Genomic DNA, 11,403 nt, shown 5'->3' with positions numbered 1-11,403 from the left:
CCGAGCGGGCTTCCCCTGCTCTGGGCTGCACCACGGCGCCAAGGCCGAAGGGGGAAGAAGGAGTTGCTGCGTTAACGGACTCCTCACTGCCTCCGTCATTCCCCTCAGCGAAGCAACGTCGGCGTGGGTGTTGCTTTTACCCCACTACGCCCGCAGCTCTCGTCCGAACCCTTTCCACATGTGATGGCCTGGATCCGCACAACACCCCCAACCACTTCTCTGCTCAGGTGCATTTTGTCACTGTGTGAGGCGGGCTGGAAGGGGGCGTCGGCACTCGTGAGGAGGGCAGCAGGCTGAGAGGAGGGAAACCGGGTGCGGGACGGGAGCTTGTGAAATCCCCTCAGGGCAGATGAGCTCCGCACGCTGCTGTGTCTTCAGAACTGATCAGCTGCGGGCAGCGCCAGTCACCACGGGGCCGCAGGCTCCAGCACGAGGTATGCCCGAGAGAGGGGGGGCTGTACTTGCCAAGGCTGCAGGGCTGCATTTCCCTGCCCCTCCCTGGCTGCCGCCAGGGCACCGGTGTGGCCCTCTGCTTCAGAGTAAAAGGCTAGGGCTGTTGCTCCAAGCAGTGAACCGTGAGTGAGAGTGCAAGTGAATGTGTGGAGTTACCTGCTATTAACAGCTTAACTAAAGGGGTTTCAAACAAGTACAAACTCTCCCAACCCCATCATCTATCAGGAAATCTACATCATTGCCATTTTCACATCCAGATACATGCTTAGCAACTCATGCAAAATAAATGATTTATCATGACACCTAGATTTTTTGAGGAAAACTAAGTCACTTTCTTGGAGTCACTCTTTGCCCAGGAAACATTCCCTTTTACGTAAACGGTCTACCTTCCATGTTTGAATCTCTAGGATCTTGCATTCTGGTTTATAGTATGTGTTATCTGATTGCACGCTATTTGATTCACTGGCTGATGACTGCCCATTAATTATTGTGAATCCCAGGTGATGGCTAGTATTCAGTCTATTTCATATGTGCTGCATTGATTTAGCAATCTGTAAGATTATGTATTACTAAATAAAACACCTCATGGCCTTACAAGAACTTTGTATCAATTGTTAGAGACTTCCTTACTGAAGAGGAGGAGGGTAGACAGTCGATTGTGAATATCACACACCTAAATTGTGTGGATTGTGAATACCACACCAATACACTTAAAGACTGTTCCATAATATTTTACGGATGGGAAACCTGAAATTACTTGCTAAATAAGACACTGTGAATCAGTAACATGCCCAGAAATTTAGCTACTATCAGTTCTAGTAATGATGGTTAGTTTGGACAATACAAGCAACATACATTTGCGTAATAAAAGATAACACATTCATTTTTCTGAATGTACATACCAGCTATAAAAATTTCTGGTTAACTTTGAAGTTCTAAGCTCAAGGTAGTTCAAGAAGAGTTACATAATCAAATAGTGTAATTGTGGTGTTCCTGATTTCAGCCTTTAGCCCTCAGTTTGCAGGCACGTTTTGGTAAATTTAAGACATCTAGGAATGATACAACTTTAATAAACCTACGCCACCTGTTCAGCATATTATATAAAATGACTGTTCCTCAGATGTCTGTGCCCATTCGCAGTTAACAAAGCAAACCTACCCTTCTAACTGTCATTAGGAAACTACAGAAATCATATAAAAAGATTAAAGAAAAAGCTTTAGGCCTCTTTTTAAAGAGATGTACTTTCTCCAAGACAACTACAACGTCTGATTTTCAGCTGCTTTTATATCATCCAATTTTTTTCAGAGATGCCAAGAGACAAAAGAGAACCCACACTCACAATCAGAATACTCTTCATTAAGCACCATTAACGGTACTTTAAAATAGTTTGAAAGCTTGTCAAGAAATTCTTTAAACTAAGACCAGCATACTTCGTTCAGAAAGGAAGAGAGCACACTAGAAAACTTTTCCTCTAAGAAAACAGACAGACAAACATCAACAGGAGATAAAGTTAGCAAAGAAGAAAAGTTAAGCACATTTTTCTAGTGGTTAAATCCCTGCTCTTTTCTATGGAGATACATGATGGCATGTGTATGATTCAAGCTTGCCATTCAAATACAATTATTCCTGTAAATTTAATTTTACTGAAATAGTAATGAAGACACTGGCTGGTAGTGAGCAAAGCAATACATTGGTAATGTCGAGTTAAGAGAGGTGATGCTTGTCTCACTGCCATAGGTATAGTAGCTGTTATCGCCTTAACTTTCCCAGCTGTTCAGCTGAATTAGGATACAAGCTGAAAAAATGCAACTATGTATGTAGCGTAGCTGGTAATGTTGTTCTGACTTCTCAGAAAACTACTATTAGATCTAGTATAGCAGATAAAGCATTAACCAGTACAGAATCTAAGAAAAAACACAATTGTTTTGCATCAAAGAAACAGTTTTCCCAATAATCTAAGCATACTTACAACACTCTTACAAGCCTACCATCATATGTTCAAAACACTGATCAATCTTCGCATCTCTGGAACACGTCAGCAAACCTTTTTATTGAAGTCTTCAGACAGGTGATGAAAAGGAAAGGCGTGAAGCAGTCAGTGGTGGAGCTAACGTCAGAATGCAAGACTGCCTGACACCCAAATGTGAAATTTTTATTCTACGTAACTCAAATTATTCTAACAAGATCTTCTGGGGAGGGCAACAGAAACAAAAATTTTATTAATAACCAGGCATTGACTGTTCTTTCTCAGCAGAGACAAGAAGTATAATGTTAAGGGAGTATATAAAACAAGGCTCTAAGACTCAAACATAGCAGGCCTAGTTTAAAAGCAAAAAAAACACCTCCCCCCCAAAAAACCCCCAAAACATTACTTGGTGAGGGAGCTATAGGTATTGGGGTTCCACACTATTCATTTGTAATTCCTCTATTGTCTTCAGTCAGAGCAAGGATTATGACTCATGACCTTCTACAGACCAAAAAAAGGACAAAACCTTGCATGGGCAGTGGTTTTAAGAAACACTGTATGTGGCATGCATTTACATTACCGTGTGCATTCACACTGTAACAACAGTAAACAGGACTGGCAGAAACAGGTCAAATATTAGGCAGCCCAACGGTTATACCTAATGTTATTTACACCCATTCAAGTAGGTGGCTGAACTGCACTCTGACTGCTTGGCAACTGCTTCTTTTTGAATTACCATTAAAAAGCCAGGAGAATTAGATGCATCATAATAAGAACTGAATGTTAAATGCAAGACTCCCAAGATATTATTAAAAAAATTCCTGTATACACAGGATCTGAAGTATTAAAATCGCCAAGAAAATCTGGTTTGCAAAACAGTCTTTTATTGTATCCGTGCCACACATACTAGTGAAAAATAACACGCCTAAAAAAGGAAAAGAAAAAGAATGCTACCTTTCCACAACATTTCTTTTAAATAAAACTTCAAGTACTCTTACATTAGTACAAAAAAAATTCTGATCTATCTGCCCCAACAGGCCACCACAACACACAGTAGATAAAACACAGTGGTTACAAATGTCTTTTTTGTTATTTCTGTGGCAAGGCAAATGGAGGGAAATGTTTCTATGAAAAAATACTGTGTGCGTAGGAAATTGTCACAATTTTATTCCACATGGATACAAATGATTATACTTGAATTTGAGGCCGTGGTGGCTTGAAATTATATAACAAAATAGAAAAATGGAAAACTAATATCCCCTACACCCTGTTTTAAAGGCAGGCACTACCAAGATTAAGGAGACTCCACAGTGTTGGTAGAGGATAATTACTGTACAAGCCATATAGCTATAATTACCTTAAGACTAAAATAAAATGCTACTGTCCTCCTAAGGCATAAACAATAATGTCTGCAAACAATATGTACACATCATACATATTTAAAACAAGACTTAATATAAACAATAATGAACAGTATATACATGTCTCAATTTTTCTTCACTGTCTTGAAATACAATTTAACTACACAAGTGATGCAGCAACATATATATAAATGTACTTGTAACTCTACAGTAAAGTTTAATTTTTAGTGCTTTTACAGCACATCAGTGTAAACAGTTTTACTTGGCTTTGTTTTATATTTTAAAACATTCCTTGTTGTATTTTCAAGATTTAAAGCAATTTTCTAATTCTTCCTTTTCACAGAAAACGAAGATTCTGAATGCTGTATAATCATAAATAATTCATAAAATTAAATACATTCACTAGAAAATAAACTACAAAGTAAAAAAATGAAAAATAGATATTTATTGAAAGGGAAAAGAGAACCATTTCCCCGAGTAGAGCTCTGGTGGTTGAATATTCAGTGCGTTTTGATATATTTTAAAATTGCTATTGCACTATAACACCCCTTTCTTTGAAATTCTTTGGGTGTGCTTCCCTGTTCTACCTAAATTAGTTTGTTAAAACACACAAACCAATAACCAAGGGGCCATGGTTGCTGTAGGAGTGAAGCCTTTAGAACTAGTATCACAACTATGTGATATTTTAAAGGAAAAAAACAGTCATTAGTTATGCATGTGCCTTGCACTTTCATGTAAATACAGTTCACATTGCTGGTCTTACCAGTCCTCATTTAATGAAAAAAAAAAAAAAGAAGAAAAAAAAAGAAAGAGTTCTGGTAACTTCAGCTCACTTTGAAAATCTCTGTCCATTTTTTTTCAAAATACTTTCTCATGTTGTGGCCAGCCCTGCCTATGTCAGAATCATCTTCATTAAAGGTTTCACAGTTGTCAAAAACAAGCCTGACATCTAGCGAAAATGCTTCAAGATTAGGGTACCTGAAAGAAGAAAAAGGTGAATGATTTTTGGAACACGGAGAATCAAAGGGGAAAAACACTTCAACTACATGAGAAAGAACTACCTTAACATCAGTGAATTTACAATCAGCCACAGAATATTTAATGAATGCTCTACATGTTAATTATACTTTTAATTTTTTAATTCTAATTTAAATATTAACAAGAAAATGAACACCACTGGAAGGAAATAGTCTCTCGTCATTTTATTTGTTATTTTCCTCAACAACTGTGTAAGGTAGAATTTCAAGCCTGTACTGGAAAACAAACTTTTTAAAATTAACTTCCCCCTTCCCTTCAATAGCTTTCTAGTTAAAATGCTATGGCTATTTTCCATTTATTCATCTATTCTTGGGCTCAAATCCTTTAAGGTAAGTGTTGAGTACAGCTGCATTTACCTAAAAGAAGAACAATCAGATACAAAAAAAGGCTGCCCAGATCAATCCTGTAACATTGTCTTTGTTATTATTATCCTGAACATACATGGCCCAAATAGTGTTCCAATATTCATAGAAATTATTAAAAAGACAGACAGTTACAAGTCTACCAATACCAATGAGCATGTGTGGAGCATTTAAATCTCAGATTCAAGGGAGAAAAAGCCTGAAGAGGTTTAAAAGCCCCTTGTTTCATCCTAGGAAACTTGCTTTGTGTGGAGCTGACAGATGCTGAAGAGGGTCAATCTTTACGGATTACAAAATTGTCTTTGTTGGTGGGGAGTCATTAGAGCACAGGGATGTAACAAGGAGGGAAGGGGAACAGAGGAATATAGTGTCTTTTTCTTTTGTTGTGCAGTCTAATTCTAGGACTACAAAATGATTAACCACCATTACTGGAATGTTACCTGACTTCCCACAACAGGGGTACCAATTCACTCCACAGCTCCAACATTATTTACAGGGACTCCATTAACTTAAAGCCCACACACTTGGTTCTTGCTTACATGTAACAACACTAAAATGTCTCAATGTGAAAAGATGAGGAAAAAACATTTTTCCTGTTGATTGATTTTGTGCATTTGACCTGGCAGTTTTATTGTTTTTCAGCCAGTTCCACAGGTTTTGCCACCTGACATGCTATTCCACTTAGATATGGCAGACAAAAGCATACAGTTAAGAGTTTTTATTTTGGCTGTAAAAGTAATCACAGAGGTGCTAGAGCAGGCAGATCAAAATAGTTTAACTGATTGTTAAAGATGTACTGTATTTCAATGTTTAAATATTTTTAAAATGTAAAGTAAAATTTACAGTAGGTTTACTTACTGTCCACTACTTAGCTTGTCTCTAATGGTGGAAAAGTCCATAGGTTTTTTAATAACTTTCTTATAACCAGGAACAAGTTTCAAGTTTACAGGAAGTAAGAAAGGCCAGGCATCTTCATGAGTTTCCAATTCTGAGAGAATCATGCTGAATAAAATAAGGTTTTAAATCAACATTTTTAAGCTGTTCATATATTCACAGAGGTTTTTCTCTGTTCCATAAATTCATCATGTACTGCCAACCTATTCACTTTATAAAAGGAAAGCACTTTTTTCTGTGCCCTGTGCAAGGCTGAGAACAATGTCAATGAAGACAGACAGCTTAACTGAGTACTTAAAATAGCATTAAGTTCTCTCTAGGCAACCTATGTAAGATGAGAATCTAGTGATCAACACTGTAAAAGAAAAACACAGCCCTGCAACTTCAATACTTCAAACCTCAGTGTAAACCACTTGCAAACCAGTAAAACAGGTGCTAATACTGGCTTTCCGAAACTGTGATGAGGCTAAACCATGTCACTTTTGACTGACCAGCAAAACTACAAAAGATGCATTCCTATTACTGTCTCCTCCTCTGTAATGCAACGCCTTTTGGACATAGCGGATAATTATCTTTGCCACACTTGAGAAAGCTGTCAGTACCACTGCGACCAGGGTTCGTTCTTCCCATTCTTGGAAGGGCACGTAGGAGCAGATTTCACAGACCGCATTCTAACATTAGGTACTTTCCTCTTGGGCTTCGTTACCAAATACAGCAGTTACTCACAGCAAGCACACATTAAATCCTTTATACATACACTCAAATTATCACAGCCTGTATGGGATACATGACAAAGAATAGGGTTCTTGTTCCCCAGAACACAGATAAAAACAATCAGGCACTACTTGTTTCAACAACACTTACCCAAGTTTAGAATTTGTCACTTTACCTGCATATAGCCAGGTCCTTGGAGTCATCTCTTTTAGGTTTCTTAATAGCAGTGAAATTTTCTTGCTTTAATTGGCTTACAGAAACATTTTCATCCATTTTTCTTTTTTTAGGGTCTGTTTTTCCTCTTTTTAAGGAGGTGCTTGTAGTTGCAAAGTCTTCATCCTCTGTATCTCCTGCTAATTTCCTGCTTCTCTTTTGTTCATTACTTTTTTTCCCTTTGATTTGAAGTTTTTTTATTTTTAGAGTTTGACCACTTGCCTACAATAGAGAGAACTGAAATAAGCAATAACCAAGAAATTACAGAAACCTCTGTTATTATTGATAGACAGCAATGAAGATCAGACAAACAGAAGCACCAAAACAATTGAAATATTTAATATCAGAGATTATTCACTTTTTGCTCTTCTCTAAAGGCAAGTAAGGCTGTAGAAATTCCTGTTACTAGTGACTTAGGTTCTCAACTTGTGACAATATAAAAACACCTGACCTTCAGATTGGTAAAACAGTACCTCCTAACAAACCAGGCTGGCATAGTTTTAGACAGATATTTGTCTATTGCTGAAAGACTGATATAACTGCAGCTGGAATAGTATATTCATTTTCAAGCAACCATATTATTTGCAAGATATGGAAAACTGGAAAAGAGTTATTAAGCAGTCAGGGACAGGATCAACTGATTTAAAGATTAAAAGCTAGATATGAAAGTTACAGACAGCTTGGCTACAAGACAACTACAGGAGTACATAAAAGGCGAGTACATTCTTGTATGACGATACAAGAATGCTATGAAGTGGGAAAAAAGGAACATTATTTAATACAGAACTATTTATAGACAGCAAGATGAAAATAAGGGGTAATTTAAGATGAAAAAAAGTTATTATGGGTATTGACAGCATCATAACGTGGCACAGTATTTGAAGTCACCATTCTGATCTTTAGAATAGAAACTGCGAAATGTCAAGTCAAGCACACGATGCCATTGAAAAGACTCACTGACAGTCAAAGAATGAAAACACAGAAAACAATTTTCATGAAGAAAGAGAGCCAGCATCAAAAGTACTAAACTCTGCCTGTGTTACTAAGACTACTTTAGGTAGTTTGAACAATTTTTAAACTGTAACATTTATGTTTTATATTCTCCTATCAAAATACTATTTGGTTTTAAAGTTGTCTAAACCTGTATTTTTATAATATACTTTTTCAGAGTTAAGAATGTGCAGATTTCGCTACCTACTAGAAACCATTACTACACAATTCCTTTATTTCACAAATGTCATAAATAACATTCTTAAACATTTGGCACTGATTCTAACTAGCATGGTGAAAAATGTAATCAGTTTGTACAAATCAGATATGAATGAATGCATGAATGTGGAAAAATGTATGTTGTGTATATAATTCCTTTTGCTCAACACAGAACATTAGAAAGATTTGTAAATAATTGTACTCTATTAACGCTACTCTGTATCATGACTATGTTCTTGGTCCAAGGGTAGAAAAACGGTCAAGTACATCAGTTCACATGGCAATTGAAGAGGAATGTTGATTTTCAGCCATTTGGTTAAAAACACAATGCAAGGCAGTAAGAACAAATCAACTGTTATCACCTAAGGCCTGACTGAGACTGTTCTGTGAATATTAATTCTAAGAAGGTGGGAATGGCAGATGTCGATGTTTTTCTTGTTTTAGACAAGAAAAAAAGTTTAAAGTTTAGTTAAATTAGGATGGCATAGTTTATACCTAGTCTTCAACAAAACTGTTTCAATGTTTTGCAGAATTTTGAATCAATGTTCAACATGTTTTAAAGTTCTGCTGGAATTTCACCATAAGTTTCTGGCACCTTTAAATCTCCAGCTTTCAGCGAAATTTGGGACAGAAAAAAAAACTGAGGAAAAAAAAGTTTTTCTGTTATACTAAACCCAGTAGCTATTTTAAAGGGGGTGGGGGAGTGTGTGGTGGAGTGGGTAATATCAAGAAAGGTGATGGGGTAAGTTTTAGCATGATAGGGTAATTTCTATCTTTATAACAAGGTAAGTTGTAATATAACCATGATAATGACAGAAAAAGTTACAGCATGAGTTAACCCCTTATAAACTACTACACAATCAATTCTCAGCTGTAACCTGTTTTTATTACTTCTGTTGCACAAAATGGTTTAAAAAACAATTTGTCTTCCTTATTACTTTGCGAAAGATGCACAGAAAAAAGGATCCCATTGACAATACCCAGAGAAAATACAAAATTGAGTATTTACTGTAAAGCTACTTCCTCAGTTACAGTATTCTCACGTAATGGTAGAAAATATAACTAACAAGTTTAGCAAAAAATGCATTTAATTAACTAGGGATGGGAAAATTGTGGACTTTCAAAGAATACTAACTGCTAATTCAGTCATTTGAATAGAACTATCCTAAAGTTCTATTTAGACTAGTTTTCTTGGGGTCGGGGCGGGGGGGGGACGACCCAAACCTCACACAGGAAACATACATAGCCTCTCTCTCAAATGTACTGCGTATCAAAAAAGTAGAACTGTAGCCTTTACTGGCACTAAAATCCAAGTTAAATAAAACTATTAATCTCATTATTTAATGGCAGCCCAACATAAAACATACAGACCATTATTTTCACTGAAAAAAGCACTGGTAAACCTGTAACTCTACCATCTATAAAAAGGTTACTATAAGTCACTTCACCTTTATGGTTAGTATTACCTTTGCTATGCAGGCAGGACAAAACCAGTCACCATCCGGTATGGTAGTGATCTTGGGTCTGTGGCAGTAGGTATGACAGCCTTTATCGCAACCATCACAAAGGAGCAGCAGTTCCTCATTATCTCCCTTTCGACAAATTTGGCAGTACTGTAATACATGAAAAATAGCTTTAATTCAATTTTAAAAATTTGAAACACAGGAATGGTACCTAAATTACCCTTCCCCTCCAAACACACAAATTCACTCTCAGAATTACTGTTCTTTCATTTTACCACAATCAGAGTCCACTAATGATCACGTTGTAAAAGAATATATGCAATACGTGAGGAACTAATCTAAAGGCTACATTTGGGAACACATTTGAAAAGCAATTCATTATAAGATAGGTGTCCTACAGCACACAAAACTATGAATACCTTTTACATTTCATTAGTGTCCATGAGAATTAAAGGTATCTTATACACATTAAAATCACTTGGCCCACACATACTATCTCAGGAATCTTCTCTTCATTTATGCCCATACTACATATGCAAGTTGCTATTTCATAAAAATAATTTATATTTCACAACAGTATTTTCAAATAATAATCAGTAAGGATCTTATCCAAAGGCCACCATGAATAAATTCAGTAAGGCAAAACAAATGATCCTAGCACTTCCTAAAATTCACACTAACTTAAAAATATCTAATGTATTGTCAATTTTCTTACACTCGTTGTGTGATTTTGATACTCTTCTATATCTGGACTTCTTTTTCAGGAACTTAAAGATCTCCATATGTTCTCACCAAATACTTACGTTTACTTTGTAATTAAATGTATAGAACATTTCAATCAAATTGAGAACGATACTATACATTTCTTCTGGATAATAAATTACTACACCTCGAAATATTCAAATGTTTCACCTTCTCAGGTGCTCCTACTAAATTAATAAACTTTTTGCTCTAAAGATACAGCTTTAAACTTATAGCTATATAAACTCAAAGGTATAGCCTAACGCTATGGTTTTTATTGAAATCATCCTTTAATTGTCTAGATGCAATTAGAATCTGTACAAGACTGGCAGAAATTAAAAAATTAGGGAAAAGACCACTAATGGAAGAATCACTTTTGCCACCCACTACATAGCACTGGCCATACTTAATCACATCATAATCACTATTGCTGTAGTAATAGTTTTGTTTTCAGAAATTTGAGGTTCAAAGGTCCATGCAAATTCTGACACGTGCATTTTGCATGCCCTCTTTGTATATGCAGTTAACACAGATCTACTTGTTAAGTGTACAAGGAAACAGGTATTTCAGCCTATTTGCTCACACACTTGCTCAATTTGTACATTCAGTTGTGAGAAGTGTGCATGCAAAGAAGCCACACATTTGGAGCATCTCAACTTTCTGAAAAATGAAGTCCTTAATAGGGATATGTGATGTTGAACCTCCATAAAGCTTATGTCACGGATGAGATCAGAAATGTTCCATCAGATAGAGTATCTTCCATCAGATGGAGCCAGAAATTACTCTTTTTTACCTAAATGTTAACAACAAAGAGTAATTACCATCTTAAATAAAGCAACCAGTTACAGGGGCTTTTTATCTTAGAAAGTTCAGGATGCTGACTTTGGCAAGAAAGGGACAATCTTTTCCGTTAGGCTGATATTTATCTGTGCACAACGTACAGTTTAACTGTATTAAGTTTTACACGCAGTAATAAGAAATGCATTATT

General features: G+C 36.3%; 1 protein-coding gene across 1 annotated transcript in view; it reads right to left on the bottom strand.

Moving 5' to 3' along the window:
- Window positions 1-3,283: 3,283 nt before the first annotated feature.
- Window positions 3,284-11,403, bottom strand: part of LOC104080695 (bromodomain adjacent to zinc finger domain protein 2B-like) — an 85,632-nt gene continuing 77,512 nt past the window's right edge. The window contains 4 exon segments of the mRNA XM_009583175.1: window positions 3,284-4,758; window positions 6,039-6,182; window positions 6,964-7,223; window positions 9,677-9,823. Coding sequence (XP_009581470.1) covers window positions 4,605-4,758; window positions 6,039-6,182; window positions 6,964-7,223; window positions 9,677-9,823 — 705 coding nt within the window. The 3' untranslated portion in view covers window positions 3,284-4,604.

Source organism: Fulmarus glacialis, unplaced genomic scaffold (genome assembly GCF_000690835.1).
Source record: "Fulmarus glacialis isolate BGI_N327 unplaced genomic scaffold, ASM69083v1 scaffold4518, whole genome shotgun sequence".
NCBI lineage: Eukaryota > Metazoa > Chordata > Aves > Procellariiformes > Procellariidae > Fulmarus > Fulmarus glacialis.
This window is presented reverse-complemented; position numbering and strand designations above follow the sequence as displayed.